Source organism: Primulina eburnea, chromosome 8 (genome assembly GCF_022965805.1).
Source record: "Primulina eburnea isolate SZY01 chromosome 8, ASM2296580v1, whole genome shotgun sequence".
Classification (NCBI taxonomy): domain Eukaryota; kingdom Viridiplantae; phylum Streptophyta; class Magnoliopsida; order Lamiales; family Gesneriaceae; genus Primulina; species Primulina eburnea.
The window spans coordinates 3,051,090-3,072,474 of record NC_133108.1 but is presented as its reverse complement, the minus strand read 5'-3'; the positions used below and the strand labels follow the sequence as shown (position 1 = coordinate 3,072,474).

The following is a 21,385-nucleotide window of genomic DNA, read 5'->3' as shown; positions in this document are numbered from 1 at the left end:
AAACGCAACTTTTCCTCGTATTAATAAGTAGAACCAAGTAATAAAATACCATCAGACTCATTCCATCCGACATCCCATGTTAAGAAACCAAGAAGTCGAGGGCTTATCCATGCGTTTCACCATTTTATGTCCAGAGTCAAGTCAAGCACTTTCTGAACATTAATTATAAAACAATTAACAAAACGGTAAGCTACAGACCAACAGAGTTCAGATTAGTCAATCACAGCCTCCACAGTCCACACCTAATCCAACCCCACAAATTCTTTCTAAACGTAAGAAAAAAAGCAGGTCTACAACTTCCTGAAAATGGATCATATTTTTACCTTATTCTATGTCGAAAACTGTGCCTCACTTTGTCAAAACGATAATCTAATAGTAACTCATCTAACAAATTGTACTTGAGCAAAAGAAGAGAAACAGAGGAGTCACGACTCACGCTAATTAGCACTCAGATTCAACTGCTGTACGAAGCCTGGTAAAACTCATATATTTGTTTGCTACAGCTACGTATACATCTACAGAGCCTTTTCTATTGTGTCCCTATACTCTGACATTTGAATTTTCGATTCGGAATAAGCATTCTTTTCTCAACGGTGAATCTGTAAAGATGGCTCTAATGAAATCTTCCACCTGCAATTGAGAAGAGCTGGTCAATGACAATGAGTTGTCGACATGATTCTTCACATACAAAAGGAGACAGGACGCTACTTCATCAATTTCCCCCAAAATTAAATCGATTTACATTCGTTGTTCATTTCATTGTCACATTTTTCTACTTGTAAAACCTCTGATTTTACATGGTAGAGATTTCTATTTCTGAAAAATTCCTTAATTGGGAAATTCTAAAGATATTTACATGCACCTCTTAAACTTTTCATACCTCTGATACCGTGAAACTGCAATCAGCTAATTCACCACTCTCCCAAGCCATGGTAATTGACTTCAAAGGCATGTCCAAAAGTTCTAATGAAATTGGATACATCGTACAAATAAGGTCCCCGAGCAAAAAGATAATCAACTATTCCTAAGAGTGAAGATTAAAATAGCAAAATGATACCTGCCAATTTCCGCAACTTCCGCACAGAGAGTACAAAATCATCAAGGTTGTCTCTCTGGGATTCAAGTGACTTCCCTCTTTGGTCAACAGCCAATAAGGACTCCAGTAAAGATGAAAGATGCTCAAACAGCAAATGGATCAATCCCTGAAGCTGTGTTAAAGAAGGGGAGAGAAGAAACATTAACTTATAACACCTGGCAACTAAAGTTTCCACAAAACTATTATTTTTTGCACCTGCAATGTTTCTTCTGCTGCCATATCATCTAGAAGGAGTATCTCTTTAGAAATCTTCAAAAAGACCGCCTTTAGAATCATAATCATACTTTTTTCATAAACTGAAGGAAGCATCAGAGGTTCCCAGATGATATGTACTTTCTCAATTATGAAAGAAACCTGATAAAGTATCAGGTAACATCTCATCCTTGTAACTTTAAATAGGAAGCAAAAAGAAAAGAAAGATAACCAGGAGGATAGAAGAACCATCAACTCTTGATTATACCTGGTCAATACAAAACTTGGCAGACTCAAATTGTTTCATCTGGTGTGTATTATGGAATCCATTAGCTCCGTCAATGGCCTAGAACATCCACGAAGTCGCAGACTAAGCAGATTAAAAAAAAGTCTACCATTGCAAATATGCACACAACCAAGCTAATAAATAAATATCTATGCAATTTTAATGTTTTGACAGCTGACCTGCTTTAAGTTATGCATAACAAGTTGAATTTGTCTCTGTAAAACATCTTCCGCCAAAAGTTGAAATCTTGGAGCCAAATCAACAAATACAGCAACTTCTTTCACAGAACTAGGAAAGTATGGACGATACTGCATAATTAGAGTAAGACAAGAGGTGACTGTATATTACACAAATATAAAACTCTTAACTGAAATAATAAAGAATCCTGATGACATGCCATTCAACTAGTTATATTCAGCAATTTCCAAACTACTTTAATTTTTTAATCATCAACCAAGCAAAGGTATTTCATTAAGGAATAGAACTTGGAAACTAGATTTTGGTTGCACCAACAAAAAAGATCACAGTGGAACTCCTTGCAAATTAATTAACAGCAAGCATGAAATCTTATCATAATCCCAACACATCAAATGCCAATCTTCGGGCAAATAGCATTTAGGCCCTCGTGAAAACCCAAAAAACCCATAATCCATTATAGAAAATCAATGATATTTTAAAACCTAATAGTTTTAAAAATCTCACAAATTTGCCCATTTCGCTAAGAGTTATAAGTTTGATTTTTAAGAACACGGGATCAAAAGACCATTGATCATACATAGGGGGTTTCATGTTTTTTTTAAGTTTTCACAAGAGTGCTCAATGCAATTTGCCCGTCAATCTTCTGATCGAAAATGATTATTGTGAAGGCATTTAAAAACGTGGAGACAGTTTATTTTACTATAGAAACAAAAACAACTAATTAAGGCAAAAGTGAAGTGAGAAGTTTGGAATAATTATCGCACCCTTTATTTCAATTTGGAGATCCCACAATAACAAAAAATTGTTGAACCAGACACAAGAAGCATCCAAGGCTATGGCACCTCATCTTAAAAAATGCTGCAGGTTTGCAACTTGCTGTGCCTTTAACAATTAGCTATAACATGATACATTTCATCTCTGACATGACGAGAATAAATTTAAAGACACAAAAGAGTCGACCTCTTATTTATACCATTCAGCATTCTGATATTTGGTTCATCACATCAGTAATATTAAAGAAACGTAATAACAAGTGGAGCATGCATGAAGTAGTGAAATGCTTCAGTCTTAGTAAGAGGGGGAAGGGTTAATTACAGAAGAACATTGATGCATACCTCGAAAGCAAGTCCAAGAATCTCCTGAGATAGGTAGAGACAATCATTGTGAATGAGAACAGCAGCCTGGTTTATGGAATCAAGCTGCCTTTCGAGCTTCAGAAATCCCACCCAAAAAAAAAATTTGCTGTTAATTGTCAATGATGGAATAGCACAACGTAACAAAATCTAGCAAACAAGAAATACAGAAATGCCTTGTGCACCAACCTTCACTGGAACGATAGCTTCATAAAGAACCAGCGCATTTCTAGCAGTCTGATAAAATTCCAAACCCACTTTTGGAGGTAACAAGCAAACATTCTGCATAACAAATCTAAATCGCAATCACGTATTTCAGCTTATGCGTGTGAGTGTCTGCGTAGGAAAATCAAATAATGCCAAAACTAGATACCAGGGTCAGGTGATCAGGTCCCAAGTGAGAAAAGAAACCACACACGCACGCACGCACACAAAAAGCCTAGGAGATCTAATATTTTCTTGCACGAAGCTGACCTTAAGTGTTTGGTGCACAAGATCCATTAGTTCTTTAGCTGCTTCCGACACCACACATTTCTCAGATGAGAACAGTAACACAACATGATTACTGAAAGCCCCGGCAATTTCTTCCTTATTCAACCCCGATATTTTTGTTATATAGTCCTGTAAGGGAAATAAGCTAGCTGAGTGAGGGGACAAAATGGAGAGCAAGAAAGATTTCAATTGTGAACTCACTTGAGAAAGGCTGAAAGTAGATTGCAAAAGCATGTTCCTAGCCTTGGCCAAAATCTGAACTTTTTTTCTTGATGCAAAGTGGACCTCAATATTGTTGGTAAATTTGCTCAGCTTCTCGTCTTTGACATCAGATGGAGAAATGAACAGAAGTTCCTTTAAAGCTGATTCAAAACCAGTTGTAAGTTTTATAATCTCTTGAAACTCGCCCAGATTGGAGGGGTCATCTGGTACAACCTGAACTCGAGAAATGTTGAAAGGTAACATGATTAAAGAGTGTCTGAAATTAATAGCGCTCAAAGAGAAAATGGTTGTTTTATTTTAGATGAAACGAAATTACATAAGCACAAACAGATTCAAACTTTACTAGCCTAGCATGGATTGATTAATTCTAGCAGCTCCAACATACATCACATTATTAGCAAAGGAACACGGTTAAATTAAGCTAAAGTGTGATGAAATAAAAACATGTTTGGACTTTTCTTTCCAACAATAATAGCAATCACGTCTGGTTGATAACTTAAGACCATCTTTAGTCTTTGCCGATTCAAACAAAGTGTCTTATTGTAACGATTAGACAATCACATCGATGGTATAATTCTAATGGTGGTTGGTTATGAAGCAGACAATCCAGGGCACATAAACATAAACTATCAGTGTGTAGTGAACCGCATCGACATTACAATTCTACGGTTGGCTGGTTGTGAAGTAGTTAACCCCATGCAGAGATTGAGAATGATAAAATATTGGCATTACAAACCACCACATAATACAGGCAATGGTAATAAAAGAGGAATCTCATTCCAAAAGAATTAGAAATACACAAAGAAAGTAAATCAAATAACTTGGAGAAACAAATAACGGCTCCTTGGCAGTCCAGCAAAAAATATCAACTTAAAGACTTCTTATACTTGAAAACAGTGACCTTCACAACTATTCTATCACTTAGAGCACGATATTGAAACTATTCTCCTTCAAAGATTGATTATGTTACTAAAAAGGATAACAGTGTCAGATAAAAACAACATCACTAGTAATGGTGATAAGTAGGTATCTAATTCCTAATAAAAACAAATACTCTCACCATTCAGGAACAGATATCAACTTCATAACTTCTCATGCTAAAACTGCCATGATGTTGAAAACAATTATCTTGCCTTTTGTCCTGAATTCAACCCCTCGGAAAGGGTCTTCGCAATTTTTAGAAATCAGGCGGGTTTTTTCAGCTAATACGAAATTAATCGCTAGCCGTTTGATGTAATGAGTGTTTTAAAAAATTTAGAAAGTTCATTCTTCCTCGACTTAAGCTTGTGATTGGCACTTCCAGAAGGATAAAGAGATTTTCAGCTTGTCGTGCCCCATCCCTCGCAATTCCTCCAAACAACTAACTTCTATAAAAAAAAATATCCAGAATATTTATAACAAACCTTGGAAAGGAAATTTGAAATTATCTGATTGGACATCCTTGGCCAGGTCAATCTTCCAAAAGAGCGCATCCAAGAACCATTTTGAAAGCACAAGAATTTGTTGATGAATTTAAGAATTTGGACAATGTTAGAGTACATAGCTTCACCATCCACCTTGGTTCCCAGTGACTGAATGAAGATTGTATGGATGCACACAACAAAAGTGAGTTTCAAAACTATTAGCAGATATTCCTTTCAATGAAGTGTGCCGGTAAAATAGATTTCCATAATATCTGTAAACATTATTCATGACTACAAAAGTAGCGAACGTGCCTCAGGATTAGAAGAAGGGACGATTTTCAGTACTGCCTCGGGTATTCGATCCAAGTCTTGATCTGTATCTTCTATTAATGAAGGAGTAGCCCTGGCACTCACTACAGGAGTGATAGTATGTTTAATAATCAAATCTGCGACTTTTGCAAGGCCATAATCCAGAATTTCAGCTGCCTACAAAAACAACTCGCATGCTGAAACATCTCTAATAAATGTCAATTAGAAAGGAAACTGACAATGCTTCCAGAATCTAAACCAGGTTTGAATTAGAACACAATTAAAAGTAAACTCACATCCATCGCCTCTAATATAGTATAAAGCTCGAGCTCATCAATCCCATTCACAGATGCTCGACTCTTAATATGAACTGTGTTGCCTTCCTGCTCAAATCTCACAGCATTCTCCACGAACCTCGAAAGCAGATCTTGAATCTACATTCAAATCAATTCCCATAAAGAACAATCTATATAATTCAGTAATTACGATGTATTACTCACAATGGTCCCAATATCTGCACTAGAATTCCATCAAATTATAAAACTAGTAAATATGTGGAAAGACAAGTACATCACCTACTTATTAAGCACCACACTCAATCCACTTAGTAATAAGAGAATCTCAATTAAGTCAGAATTAAGGCCGTGACAGAACAATCACCCATCACATAGACTCTTTCAATATCTAATTTGGATTGCCTTGACAAAGTCCACATATTCTCTGAATAACTGCAAACTTCAACGGAAGAATTTGTAGTCGCGATCGAAGGCTTCAGTTCATTCATACTAAAAATCCATTTTATTGAAAAGAAAGGGACGAAACTTTTACCTCTTCAAAACAATCAGTCCAGTGCTTCCTGACAATCCCATACACCAAGGGCCCACCTTCGACGAAATCGTTTCTACCCACCCCGAGCAACAGTTTCAACTCCCTTAACCCCTCCGCAGCCTCAACCACCCTACCACTCTCGACATTATTCCTAACAACACCTAACTTTTGGTCTAATTCCAAAACAACCCCAACAAGCTCCAAACTTTCCCTCTTTTCCACCAATTCTCGCCTCTTCTCCACTATCTCTCCGATAATCTTCCCCACATCGGACTCAATTGGCTGATCAGAAATAAGATTGAGCAGGGTAATCACTTGAGAAGAGAGATTCTCGGACCTTGAAACGACGTCCGAGCACTGGGAGAAGAGGGAGGCAAAGTCAGCCTGGTGGGAGAGGAGGTAAGCTTGAACCGTTGATTTGATTCTGAGTGAGTGCGCATCAAGCCTGGAGATGAGGAGGCGGAGATCCGGCGCCGAAATGGGGGAATTCGGGGAGTCCGATGATGATAAAAGATCACGGACGTCGATGGTGTTGTATAGAACATCCATCACAAGAGTCCAACTGCGTTCAATTATTTTCACATTACAGTAAATCTCCCTTCCGCCGCTCGCGAATGAAGGGAGGAGTCCACCGCCGGCGTGTGTAGACAAAAAGACCGGGATGGAGGAGAAAATGGTCCACCACAACAAATTAGCCCCCCATAAAAGTTAGGATGACACAGTATATATTTAAAAGTTATTTATCCAATTTAATGAAAAATACTTAAAATTATTAATTTCGGATAACAAACAGTCTTAATAAATGGATAAAAACTTATGTGAGATAGTTTTACAGATCGTATTTTATGAGACGGATCTCTTATTTGGATTATTCATGAAAAAATATTATTTTTTATTCTAAGAGTATTACTTTTAATTGTGAATATCAATAGGTTTGAACCGTCTCACAGATAAAGATTCGTGAAACCGTCTCACAAAAAACCTACTATAATAAAAGAAATTATCATATTGAAAATGAGTGATTATTTATTGACTTGATATTTATGACCAAAAGTGGAATCTTCCATATGTTCTTTTTGGTTTTAAGCAGTATTTCTGATCTTATAAGATATGCACTAAACAAATGAAAAAGCTCTAGACAGCCTGAACGTCTTCCTTACAATAGAAAAAAGTCGCTATATTAATTGAATTAACTTCTATGTTGTAATATTTCATCAAGATTTAATCAAAATCACGATAGTAATTTTTTCGTGAATAGATGATCTCTTTCATCTTTTTAAGTTTCTTCCGGGTACATATATGCCTTATAGTGATTTGCACATATAAGACAAATCTTTTGATCACCATTTCTTTTTATGATTTTTTTTTCAATTAATTCTAAATCTTTCCCTACCTCGCTTTGATATATCATATAAAAGAAAAGATCCGCAAGAAAAAAAGTTAGTAGGACTCTTGTATTACACATGAAATTTACATAAAGCACATTCGTAATTATAATAATCCAACGCACCACCAATAAACTCACATATGTACATTCTAATAACAAAAACTCAAGGAAAAAACTTTAATTATATATATAATATATGTATATATATATTATCAAGCACAAAATTATTAGATTACATACAACATATAATATATTTGACCAAGACTCTCTGGTCGATTCACAAAGCACCTTTTTTCTGCTATATAAATTTTTTTTTTAAAAAAAAAAACAACATCAAACTAAGAACTTGTATAAAGCTGTCTTAACCACATGATCGGATATTATCTGGTCTGCTCTCTCGGATGGATGAAAGGCATCCCAGAATACGTACTTATTTGCATCACTACATGTAAAAGGATTGCGTTGGTTACATGCGTACCCCATCTCGAACATCCCCGTCGCGCAACATCCCACCCCGGATTCATCGAACCCTGCAAATCGTCACACAAACTATTTCATGAGTAACAAATATATATAATAAATCGATCTGGTCGAGCTCGAGAATACTGACAGGTTCATTTTGAGTGCTGAGTCGAGGTGTCATCCTCTAATCGGAATAGTGGTCGGAGAAGAATAGGTGAGTGAAAACAAATGGAAGTGGCAAAACTTACCATATAAGGAAGGTTTCTTAACAATTTGTAGAAGAATGTAATAGGGGTTGGAGAAGACAAGGTCCACCCCAACCAGTTCTTGGTTCAGGTTCGTCACCAGATCTCTCAACTTGTCATTGAAATTCATGGCTACTATGTTGTACGACTCCAAACAATCATCGGAGTTAAATAAATTTCGTGCTCGTTCCAACGGCATGCAACCCATAGGGGGAAGGCCTCCGACGGAGATCTTACGAGCTCCGAGGTTGTAAAGGTTGATGGTGAAGTTCTTGGCGATCCCAATAAGAAATTGTTGGTACTGATCGATGGTGTACTCTAATCGTCTTCTTGGTGGAAATGCGTAGTAATTCTCCAAGAAATCGTTGGTCCCTATACTCATAATATACAGTGCCTCACCAATAGTTTGATTAGCTTTCTCATCTCCAAGGTAGGCTCTTAGTTTCGTTTGGTAATCTTTGTAGTATTCCAATTCCTTCCACAATGGTATCACACCCTGAATATTTAATCAAGTGTTCAAGGATTACGATTCTGTGGCACATAAATATATCTGCAATATTTGAAAAAATATTTGCACTTACTAACACATCAGAAGTGGCAGTATCATATCCAGTCCCGGCAGAAGCGAAAGTGACACCAACAGCAAAGTCCGATATATTATATGCAGGATCCAAGTACGCCGGAACAGTCGACTTTAGACCGACCGCCTCGGATATGAAATCAGTCGGAATCCGGCCGTTCGAGAACCTGCCAGTGGGTAATCCGCCACTAAAATCACGCCCGTATGGCTCGAAATTGCTCCGAGCAATCGTCGGGAGAAGGTTATTGTTGCCCGCGTCGACAGACGAGTCCCCGAACACGATAATTGCTGGGATTCTTGCACTTGTGCTAGTCTTGGCTAGTAAGAGCAAACATAGTAACAGTATGTATGGTCCCATTACGTTTTTTTCTCCAACTCTATTGTTGTTTTTAATTGAATTTATATAGCAAAGTTACGAATATCGGTGGTCATTAATGGCGCTGTTGAGCTGCATTCTTTCGGAATTTAATTGCCTCGACTGTGGCTAAAGTTAGTTCGATTTTGTTCATGTGAATAGGCACTTTAATTCCTTTTTTTGCCAAAAAAAATCATCAGAGCTCCTTATTCAATGTCTCAGGCCTCTTCTGTGTATTTGGGTAAAATTAAATAAATACGTTAAGGAGAAATAAATTAATTTTTAAAATTAATATTGATATTCCATGGATGAGCCTACTACCCTTGGCTCATCCCTAGCTCAAATGGAAGACAGGCTCATCAAGGGTCCGGATATTCTTCTATAAATATGAGTTTTGAGTGTTCAGTTGATGAATTCAACATACAATCTTTCAGCAGCAACCTTAGCTGCTCCATCTTATATCCTCAGTATCTGACTTGAGCGTAGTAGGGGCTGGACACCCTCTCGGCCCCTTTCTAACGGTCTTATTCGTGATTTCAAACTCAGGGCAATTTCGAAATCTGCGTCTGGACTAATGATGCTTACTAGAATCGGATCCTAGATTTTCCGTGAATATCAAATATGTATAATGTGATCAGGTCAAAAATCGCAATGAAAAATTACTAAATATACCAAAAATCGAAGATACATGACTAGATATACGACGGAAAAAACAATTTTTGAGTAAATAGAACATCGGATAATTCCTATGTTTTTTTAATATCTATATATATTTACAAAATTTGAAAAATGGTACATAAGGTGTGTACCAAATTAATTAATTTCTAAAATGGGTTGACATTAATAATTTGAAAATTCGTACGATTGGTTTTCAATTCATTATGACATTTTTTCCCCTGCCGTCGAACTGCCCACCGAAAAGTAGGAATAAATATGCAATAATAAAAAGAAGCCAGGCGATGGATCGAGTGAACGAACTTGTAAGAAAGCTAAGTAGCTAAAGATGTGAAGTCTTGACTAAATTCAAGTAGTTTCAACCAGAATGGAGGTGTTTGTTTTATTTTATTAAATGTCTCTTAAATTTATCCCTATTTTTTATGTGTAAATTGTGTTTATTATTTAGGAGTAGGTCTATTGTGAGACGGTCTCACGAATCTTTATCTGTGAGACTGGTCAACCCTACCGATACTCACAATAAAAAATAATACTCTTAACATAAAAAGTAGTACTTTTTCATAGATGACACAAATAAAAGATCCGTCTCACAAAATACGATCCGTGAAACCTAAGTTTTTGCCATTATTCGGAATTCAATGTAGGGAGATGATCAAACTTATATCTACGAGTTATCGTATGAGACCACTGCTACTGAAGCTCAGTCTCATAAATATAGTATTTATTAAACATGAAATCGATTCACATATTTGTTTTTAAATAAATTACCCATTTCTGTCAAAATATAAAGTCCTTGATTTCATATAAAACAATAAAAAAATTATTAAAAACATAAAAGAAACTATATAAAATAAAATTAAAAATTGACGAGCTACTTAAAACCTGGCCCCCTTATTTTATAGGTTTTAGCTGAACTGTTTATAAAAATTTAATAAGCTAAAACCACCGTTATTCAAACTGGAGCGCTAAAATTATTGTCGGCAAATTAATTTTTATCGTACACAATTAAAAATGGTATTTTGAATATAACAGAAAACTGTATACATATTTTTTTTAAATTTCTTGTTGTATAGTACATTAAAAGTTTAGATTTTTTTTGAAGGAAAATTTTGTTTAAATTGAATGGGGAAAAAGAAATACACACATTTGTATTATAATTATTATTGATATATAAAATTTCATGTTCAGTTACTTAAAAAACCACGAGTATAAATGTTTCATCATTAAAATTTAATCGTAGACAAGGAGTTTAAGAGATATTCGAAATGATAGAATAAGTGAATGTTTGATTGATATTTAAAAGTTTGATTTTGCTTGCCAATATTTTCTGCGACGAGTTTGTCACACATGCAGATGTTGCTAGTTAGTGTGATTTGATTTATTTGATTAACGTGATTTGTAAATTATTACATGAAGATGAAGATTTACTTAATACACACCGAAAGACTAAGGCTGCGAGTTCTAAATTAGAATTAACAAGGAATACGAATTCTTTGAAAGTCTCGTATGGTTGGGTATTTTACATCACTAGTAATTATAGAAAATAAATAAAAGAAATATACTTACCAAATGAAGTAGGGTTCCTTGTGATTTGCAAGAAAAGTCCATAAGGATCAGAGACAACAATCCTAAGCTTCTCCATCTCTTAATTCATCCTCTCCACCAAACCATTCAATTTGGCGTTGAAACGCAAAGCAACTCCATTGTATCCGTTCATACAACCTCCCCCATTCCCATTAACAAGATTCGTAGTCCTCTCCAATGGCAAACAACCCATGGTGGGGAATCCCCGTTAGCGACATTTTACGAGCCCCCCAAATCGTAAATCTGCTTGACAAAACTCTCTGCGATATCAATGTGAAGTCTTGGTATTGATCAAGGGTGTATTTGGACCTCGTGTTAGGGAGAGTGTAGTAGTTCTCTAGGAAATCATTTGTTCCTAGGCTGATTATATATATATAGAGCATCTTTGATTATGTATTCGGTTTTTGTGTCACCTAAGAAGGATCTTAGGGTTTCTTGGTAGTCTTTGTAGTACTCCACTTGCTTCCATAGTGGTATCACACTTTCTGTATGGAAAATTTGCAAAATCAGTATATTGTACCGTTGATCCAAGAAAGCTGGCACATAAGGCTTCAGGCCAAAGCTTTCAGAAATAAAATCCGGCCGTTCGAAAACCTTTCGCCGAAGAAATCACGGTCATACGGCCGGAAATTGCTCTTCAATACAGTCGATTGTTATTCCCAGAACCAACGGATGGGTCTCCAAACACAATAATCGCCGGAACTTTCGACGCAGCGGTGGGGATGAAAGCACCAAAACTTGAAAATAATAACAAAATCAGACAGGAAAGTAGTATTACAGTCAGAGAAAGTGGTTGTGCATGACGAATATTTATAACTAAGAATAGTGTCTGAAGCAGGTTGCTAATTTCATTTTTCATGGGACGTCGGCGGGGTACAAATGCAGCTGCATGCATGTTCTTGCACATGTAATCAATCCAATTTCCAAATCAGAGTGAATTTTCAAGAATTTGGTTTAACAAAAAGAAAGATTCTGTATTAACATTGTCGTGAAATAATTAGTTACGTTTCGTTGTGCTAGATTTAACCTTTTGGAGTTAATTGAAGATTACATAATATTCAGATTAAAAGAATATACAAAAGGAGTCTCGTAGAATATTAGCCTTTCAATTTGGTTATTCGAAAATCTCTTGCCATAATATATACATTAATGTATAACTCATTTGATTTGTTTTTTTTTCCTGTATCTTTAGGATATATTAATATTTATAAGGTTATTAAGCTTTTTTAATATATAATTTCTTGAGTATAGGTCTCTTCTGAGACGGTCTCACGAATCTTTATCTGTGAGACGAGTCAACCCTACCGATATTCACAATAAAAAGTAATACTTTTAGCATAAAAAATAAATTTTTTCATGGATGACTCAAATAAGATATCTGTCTCACAAAATTCGACTCGTGAGATCGTATCACACAAGTTTTTGCCTAATTTATTTATCTTGGTTTCCCAAATATTTACCACTTATTTTGATAGCTCTAATAATAACTTATATTACATCCAATTTTTCTACATAATTTTTTTAATTAGGACCGAATTTTACTTTTACAATAATATAGTAGTTTTAAGCGGGTGTTCATTTGAAAACTATTTGCTATTTTAAAACAAAGCATTTTTAAGGAATTTTCTAATTCAGAAGATCCAAAATGATTAAATTGAGACCTGTAAAATAATTTATACTTAATAGGTTTATCACATTTTTCACATAAAATATACATTAGAACGATTAATGTAATTCATAATTCAAATGAAAATGACAATGAAAAACAACTAAGAATGAATACAATGTTCTCCAAACCGGACCGGACCGGCCGGTCGGACCGGTTCAACCGCGAACCGGCCTCCAGACCGGTCCGGAGATAAGTAAAAATCCGGAAAACAGGTTTAACCGGAAAAAACCGGTTAAAACCCGGTTAAACCGGAAAAACCGGAAACCGGCGGTCTTTAGGAACCGGAAACCGGCCGGTCTTGATGTTTGCTACTTTTTTGTATAATTAAACTTGATGTTTTCTTGGGCACTTAAACTTGGTCATCACTATTTGGTTACATGTTAGGTTTAATTTGGATTTTTGAATTTGAAAATTGATGTTTATTTAGATATTTGTTGTAATTTTCATCTTAAAAATTAAGTAAAAACTATAAAAACATAAATAATCAATATTTTACTATTTTATTTATTATATAAAATAAATAAAATATTAATTTTATTGGACGGTCGAACCGGTTGAACCGGTTGAACCATTTTTTAAGGTTTGACCGGTTCGATTAACGGTCCGGTGATAAAAACACTGAATGAATATACTAATTAAGGTTGCGTCATGAACTGAATGATTTAGATTTGAGGAAGTATTTGAATTGATGATTTGAAATGAGTTTAAAATTAATTACAATATATGACTCAAAAAATAACTATTGTCTATTGAAAATTTGAAATTCATCGAAAACGAATTTTTTCAAACAAACAAGAAATATCTATGTTCAGATCCATCGATCCAAATGTAAATTAATATGATACTTCAGTACCCCTTCATCAAAGACAAGTGAAACTGAAAAATACAGAACCCTATAAATATAAACTCAGAATTACCTCGCATGTATCCGAAAATAATTGAAAATAGAAGTTATTTTCTAGTGATTAGAAAACTCTATTTTTGAGAAGGTCAGAAATCTTTTTATGTGAAAAACTAATGTTTTATCAATGTCCAAGAACGACAACTTCTGGTTGAATATCATCATCAAAATCTTGATTCTGTATCTCAACTTTTTTAAATGTGTCGTCGTCATCGTCGTCATCATCTTCTTCCTCCGCATGGTCATCAAGGGATCCCTCGTCTGCTTCGTTGAGACGACGATCGTGGCAGCTCTCGTGGGTTCGTGGCGGGTGGCAATTCTCTAGCCTCCCACTGCTTGCACCATTATCATGATCTGCGACGACTTCTCTTATTACAACACAACAAATCAAGGTTGTTATCGTCAAGAAAAGAGCAACCCTTTGTCTTAATGCAACCATTTTTTAGATTATTATATTTCGTCTCTTTTTTTTTATTTGAATTTTTGTTTTCAACTTTATGCTTATATATATTGCTGGTTTTTGCGCTGGTCTAAGGCAATTAAATCTGGTTTAGTGGACATGTGGTGTTGTGTATGAATTATTAAATTTAATTAATTACCGGAGAATATATCGATTACTTTTTAAATAATCTCGTTCTTGGAAAATATTTAAGTGAATCTTAAGAAGTTTATTAATCGTAGATTTTTAATGGTCTATTTTAATCCAAATCCCTATTTCTGTGTCGGAATTTTTCAAAGTTCTCTTGCTTACTAATTATAATTTAAAGGTTCAAATATGGCATTTGATTTGTTTGTCCATTCGATTTCAAGTATTGCTTCCAATTCTTACGGAATTTCATTCAAAGTTCACAAATTTCCAACAAATTTTTCTTATTATTATAAAAGGTCTACAGCCAAAGTGAATAAAACACTTATAATATACAATTTCGGGACTTTAATTTAACATAAAATATAATCAAATTAACCTACATTAACGGGCTCAATCAGTGTACAATGTTAGATCTTTGATTATATTAAATATATTTTTTGCTACCCCGAAGGGAATTTTGATTTTAAGATTTTTAATTAGGGAAAATCACAATTTTAGTCATATAAATTGACATGTTTTGGGTCTTAATTATGTAATTTCTCAAAGTTTTGATTTTCTTACAGTAACTTTGATTTTTTTTAATATCTTTTTTGTCTGAAACCACTTAATACAACAAATATTGTTTATTCACATCAATAATTTCCTACTAGACTTGTGTGACCAGAACAAAACTTATATTATATACACATAATAAATTAAATTAACAAAAATAAATTGAATGACAACTTTTTTTTCCTCCAATTTTGATATTAAAAGTCATTTTTCTCTATTTTTCTATTATTTTTGGTCAGATTAATTTTAATTTGAGTAATATCAGTTTAATTCTCGTCACACATAATCATATTCGATGAATTTTCTAAATTCGGATATTAAAAAAGACCCCAAAAAAAGATCATATTACTCTGTGAAAATCAAAGTTTGACAGCTATAAAACTAAAACAAAAAACATGTACAACTTACAGATTAAAATCGCAAGTTTCATAGTGAAAATACACACTTATTCTTGGCAGGAATTAATTAGAAATTGTGATATATCTTAATCTTTATATGTTGAGAAATTGTTTATAGCATGCATATATATATATATATATATATATATATATATATATATATATATATATATATATATATATATATATATATATATGTCCATGCATATTTATCAGTTTTTGTCACGTACACACAAAGATAAGAGATTACCACTCAAAAATTTAATATTGGTTTGAACAAACGAATGGATTGGAGTCATAAACTCAATAAATTCCTCTCACTCTAGAAATCATGAATGGTTTCTACAAACCAACGATTCCAATCCATCAACACCGTCGGTGAACAAACAAATCCTGAGTATATAATTACACGCAAGAATGCAGCAAATCATCCCTTGCTTCCTTGATCTAAATCCGAACAAAACTCGGTCGACCAGGTTAATTGTATATCTCCGGCTTGAGATGTCGCAGCAGAAACAATGTGGAACATTACCGGCGATATGCATCGCCATGTTACTGGTGGCAGGCACATTTGTTGCGGAATGTGGGGCGGAGAAGCATAAAACATTAAATTTTAGCCATTTGAAGGGATGGTCATCAAATTCAGAAAAGAAGGTGGTGCCCACACCGGCGAACAGCTACACGAGAGGCTGCCTGGCGATCCTACGGTGTCGCCCGGGCCGTAGGCTGTCGGCTGCTCAGCCTCTTTCGGATAAATGAAATTTACTTCTGACGATCAAGGGGTCGAACATTGTGTTCGTTGCTCATGAGAAATAACTGATTTAAGACATATAATTGTTTGATTATTTTTTTTTTAATGAAGTATGATGTTTGTCTAAAACATTGGACTGATAATAATGATGAAGAAGCAATAATATTTACTTGACTGTTTCTTTTTCCTTTTATTTTTGTTGATATTTTCCGATTTCACGTGCATGTTTTTGGGTTAAATTTTCTTAAAAGATTCATAATTATTTGGCTAAACTGGGTTTTTTTTTTAAAAAAATGTTTTCTTATCAGGATGATCAATTAATTATCTCCCAGCATTTAGAGGGAATTCTTTCCTCTAATGAATAGGCTCCAATAGATCGAATAATATTATTTATGTTTTCACTATGAAAAAAAAAAATCAACATTATTGGAAAACATGTCAAAAAATTTGTTAAAAGATCATCTGCTGATCTGTTATTTATTTATTTTTGGAAAACTTTGGCTTCTATTTTTCAAAATTTTATTCTCTGTAATAGCTTTCATTTTAATTTAAAATGGAAATGATTTATTTGGTCACCTCGCTATTACTTCAAATTCGAACTGTTACGTAATTTTGATGCAATTAATGTGAGTCCTAGAATTCTTACTTTTGCAAGAATCTTTGGTTCAAGTTCCAATTATGTGGGTTTATCATGTTGAAGTTTATTGGTAGTTTGATCGTTTTTTATCAATTATAATTTAATGAACAATGATGAATTGATAATTAATGATGATGAATGTAACCGTTAACAGACAGAAACTCAATGTCATGAAGGAAATATACTTTAAGAAATGATAAGACATTAATTAATTACTCATAAATGTTTTGTCTCATTTTTTGTTATTCATAAATCATAATATTATTAATATATCATCTACATATAATCTATATTTGATTATCTCATTTCACGAGCCAAACGATATCTAATAATCTAATAGCAGCATAATTTTTCTATAAAAAAGTGTTGGAAACCATTACTCCAAAAAAATGTGTCATCTCATCATCCAAACCTTACACAAGAAACCCGTATACATATTCAATTAACAAAAGCTGAAGTAATCTCATGTATAGGCTTGTTGGAATCAAGCTTCGTGGCGAGATGGACCGATACACTCTAGTTTGCAAAACTCAACCATAAAACCACCACATGAATTAAATTTTAAGACCAATTTCCGAGGTCGTAAATAAAATCCAAAATGTCAAGATTCAAGAACCGCCCATTGTCATATCATTGACATCAGGTGTATTTGTGTTGGTGCTCAATGCACTGTCATTTGAGATGCACGTCTGAGCCTCCCCTGCTCCAAAGGTAAATTCTTGAGGAGGGGTGTCAAAAGGGGGACGTGAAAAAATTGAAGTCCCGCCAATGTTATTGAAAGTTGGAACTGCTGCAACTGGCGGATCATGAAGCCTTGCAAAGCCAAAGCTGAAGCTTGGAATGGCATTGTTGCTGTTCTCCACCGAACCAAAAATCTTGAGCTCATACTCCTGTAATTGCTGATGCACCGCTAAAATATAAGAAAACAATCAAAATTATGAGTTGGAAACTTTAAACTCCGCTTAATCTGCCACTACATTTAAGATCCTTTTTACACAGAATCGACATACTAAGGTTCTAGGCATAATGATTGTGATGTACAAAGCAATGCAACTAACAGCGATTATATAAACAAATCATGTGATGGATTTTATAAATAAATTCTATAAAAAGCATAGGCTGACACAAATCTTTAGCATGACACAAATGCTCGGTATTTCAAAAAGTTAAACAAGGAAAATTAACTATCTGTCACCACAAAAAAGTATTCCACTAGAATCAAATACTGGACCTGAACTAAATTTTGCACATAGTTATGAATCAAACTAAATTTGATATTCATGTTTAATATTAGCATCTAACATGATGGTTCCACTCCTAGATCAAATCATTTTGTGGATTAGAACCATATCAAGTTTATTCTTTTTAGAAGAATAATAACTTCACAAATTACTCGTTATTCCATTATTCTCACATCCTCCAACAAACTACATAGAATTCTGGTACTTCAGATTGCAATCTCTCATCCAAATCTTTGAACTCTCAACAGCTTGCATTTAATAAAGTCCGTTGAATTACATTTCAAGGGCAAATATTAGGTGTACCTAATTGGTACCATCCAAGGCAATATAGGTGATATCTAACTGAGAAAACTGGCAGGAAAGTTGGTTAAACCTTGATTCAATTCGACTGAAGGTCTGCGCTCTTTCACCCACTGATAGCTTTGGGCAAGTTTCCAACCTTTGCTTTTCATCAAGAAAGCAATTACTATAGCTGGAGACCTGCCAATAAGAGTTACAGAATTTAACCACGATCTTTATAGGCATTAAGTAAAAAACTTCCAATCAAAACCAGCGAGAAGAAGAAATTATTGCAAACACACAAAACATTTGTAGATTAGTATGCTGATGGTACCTAGTCATATATCACAAGGGTCATGTTATATTTTACATTAACGATATGCCAAATATATATATGACAATTAGTTCTATGAACGAGAAAATTACCTCAAATAGTCAAGTGTCTAAAAGTATTCAGAGTTCCAACCCAATGCCCACTTCAGAAACAGAAAAATTACAAACACATACAGATATCCAGAGAGAGGAGGAGGTAAATAAAAAGTCAAAAAAAATAACTAACAAAAAACAACAGAAAAAAATTACAAGCCCCAACTTGTGACCATTCACCTGTTTTTCCCTAACATACAGTGCACAAGAACCCGGGCCCTATCTTTTTCACATTGTTCTGCACAAAGCGCAAGGGCGTGATAAGGTTAATAAAGAATATAAATATACACGTAACAGATTCGAAGAAACAACAAGTTTCACGGTGTTACGACAAAGGTTAAGTCATGCATCACTTCTTACATGATAACTGCAAACGAGACATTTGAATGTATGATTTGTAAACATCCGCCTTTAGATAGAAACATCATTTTCTCAATAGTCGAATTCATATGTTATTTGATTCATAGCAGGTAAAATAAGTAGCTTCATTGATACACATTGGCCAGTCTAACGCATTTCATGTTCATTAGATGGTGCAGATGCATATTTCTATTGTTGATCCCGATTAATTATTTTATCATCACATAATAAAAGTGTATAAAAATTTGATCACATTATAAAAGTCTATTTGAAATCAAGTCGAACTTCTAAAATTTTAAACTTATGTACTTACAAATTTTTGAGTTCAAGCTCGAGCACCTATAGTATTTACTCGATGTATAAATATATACTGACAGAGATAAAAAGCTCACAAGCTAGCTTACGAGCTTTCAAACAATCATGTAAAAGTCTAAGATCAAGAATGATTGAGATCAGGTTGAATGGGTCACGAGCTAACTCGAATCATTTTATGCCTGCTAGTATATTTGTGGGGAAACTTAATCATGTCCAGGTATATGTAAATATTTATGTATGACTCCGAACTAAAATTGTACATAAACAGCTCCATTAAAATTAAACGCAGTTCATTAGCATTCATCTTTTTCAATTCTCCTCCCCTTTACTTCCCTTCTTATATCAATCACAACAGTGTAAAAGAGAATTTGACACAAGAAAAGAAAAGGTGAATATTAACAGTCATAAGCCTCACCTAGAAACTGAATCGCATCATCAAATGACAATTTTTGATTGTCTTGGAGGCAAGTGATAGGTAAAAGAATTCTTGTACAAATTTTGGCAAGCAGGTACAGTCTGCACATATACAGATGTCTTTAAAAGAATGAGAAGTCGTTATCAACTATATTTGGAAAGTTGATGAATACACGTAAGAGCTCAAGGATCAGCACATAACAACCACAAAATGCAATAAGTGCAAGTAAAAATCGAGCTATTGACCAGAAGTACGAGGCACTTTCTTCAATGGTTTGGATATCTAAAAATCCTATGCACAATTAATTGTAAAGATTAATCTCATCCAATAGTAAATTTTCACAGAAATATTCTTACTAATGGTAAAATGGCCAATCATTAGTGACATGAGTGACTCACTGGTCACTACACTAGTTTGTGTCATGTGAGAAGGCCAACCACCAGTAAGATACTAATCCCACATCCAATATCTTGCTTCAACACTTTCTATTGAAGAAGCAAACGTTGAGCTTTATATAAGATTTAACACTCTATATTCTAGTGAAAGGGTACTCATTACTCAGTAACTATTATGTTTTATGGGTCCGAGCATGTCGAATGTACTGAATACGTGCTTAAAATTTCTAACACGAATCTAAAGAAGCGCAAAATAAATGGGATGTCTCCGTCTAATTTTCCATTTGACCTTTTCGAACTAACACTGAATTGAATTAAATGACATCATGGTAAATCAAAATTGCACCCAGAAATATCCAAAAAAATAGATGATATAACCGTCAATAAAGAGAGATAAATCAATACTAGTATGGCATAGAAAAGATTGAGCTTAATTAACGGGAAAAGAAAGTAGAAATCATCAAAGCACTGACGGAAATATCGATCATTATTTTACATTAAGAACTCGGGAGATGCCCTGAATTTTGAGAAGTTCAGCGCGTGCAGCATTGTCGTAGCTGCCCAAGTAGAGGAACTCGGGCAAGATCTCCGATGGGAAGGCGCTGACATGGACGGGAGATGCAGCGGATTTATCGGATACGGTGGCCACACGGTGGCCGCAGATGCCACACACCTCCCCCTCCTCGTACTTGTGGTAATGCCCGCAAACCCCGCACGGATTCTCTCTCTCCCTCTTCCTCATAATAGATTCAAGATTCAAATAATTCACTTCCCAATGCTTCGTTACACCTTGATACCGAAATTCGAGTATTTGATCGGTCCAATTGACGAAAGGAGAATGGAACTTGAGGGAGACTTGGGTTTCGGGTCAGAAATCGAAGTGATTGAAGATGGGGGATCGGTCGAGTGCTTGGAAGATATCTCTTCTTTGAACTCTTCCTTTTGGAGATGAATGCAGATGCTACAATCATTTGCTTCTCTCCATTACACACTGATACACACACACACAT

At 34.7% G+C, this 21,385-nt stretch overlaps 3 protein-coding genes and 1 pseudogene across 4 annotated transcripts; all 4 read right to left on the bottom strand.

The window, feature by feature from the left end:
* Window positions 1–364: 364 nt before the first annotated feature.
* LOC140838434 (centromere/kinetochore protein zw10 homolog) lies at window positions 365–6,864 on the bottom strand. Of its 2 annotated transcripts, XM_073204727.1 has the most exons (14): window positions 6,160–6,864; window positions 5,628–5,765; window positions 5,335–5,508; window positions 5,023–5,190; window positions 3,599–3,832; window positions 3,380–3,526; window positions 3,095–3,187; window positions 2,888–2,983; window positions 1,754–1,882; window positions 1,557–1,634; window positions 1,292–1,450; window positions 1,058–1,208; window positions 881–963; window positions 365–630 (listed from the first exon to the last, which is right to left on the bottom strand). In XM_073204727.1, exons 1-14 carry the CDS (start codon window positions 6,706–6,708, stop codon window positions 541–543), a joined length of 2,289 nt encoding a protein of 762 aa, XP_073060828.1. In that variant the 5' UTR covers window positions 6,709–6,864; the 3' UTR covers window positions 365–540. The 2 variants fall into 2 exon arrangements, with proteins under 2 accessions (XP_073060828.1, XP_073060827.1); XM_073204726.1 differs by having other exon boundaries at window positions 3,380–3,832.
* Window positions 6,865–7,868: 1,004 nt separating this feature from the next.
* LOC140838436 (GDSL esterase/lipase At2g04570-like) lies at window positions 7,869–9,221 on the bottom strand. Its single transcript, XM_073204729.1, has 3 exons — window positions 8,835–9,221; window positions 8,257–8,749; window positions 7,869–8,076 (listed from the first exon to the last, which is right to left on the bottom strand). Exons 1-3 carry the CDS (start codon window positions 9,189–9,191, stop codon window positions 7,880–7,882), a joined length of 1,047 nt encoding a protein of 348 aa, XP_073060830.1. The 5' UTR covers window positions 9,192–9,221; the 3' UTR covers window positions 7,869–7,879.
* Window positions 9,222–11,508: 2,287 nt separating this feature from the next.
* Window positions 11,509–12,367, bottom strand: LOC140837688 (GDSL esterase/lipase At2g42990-like; annotated as a pseudogene).
* Window positions 12,368–17,268: 4,901 nt separating this feature from the next.
* LOC140838433 (protein-tyrosine-phosphatase IBR5-like) lies at window positions 17,269–21,385 on the bottom strand. The gene is given in 6 exon segments (XM_073204725.1): window positions 17,269–17,854; window positions 18,559–18,665; window positions 19,071–19,128; window positions 19,981–20,032; window positions 20,034–20,081; window positions 20,872–21,385. Coding segments are annotated over 6 exon segments (813 nt in total). The 5' UTR covers window positions 21,118–21,385; the 3' UTR covers window positions 17,269–17,552.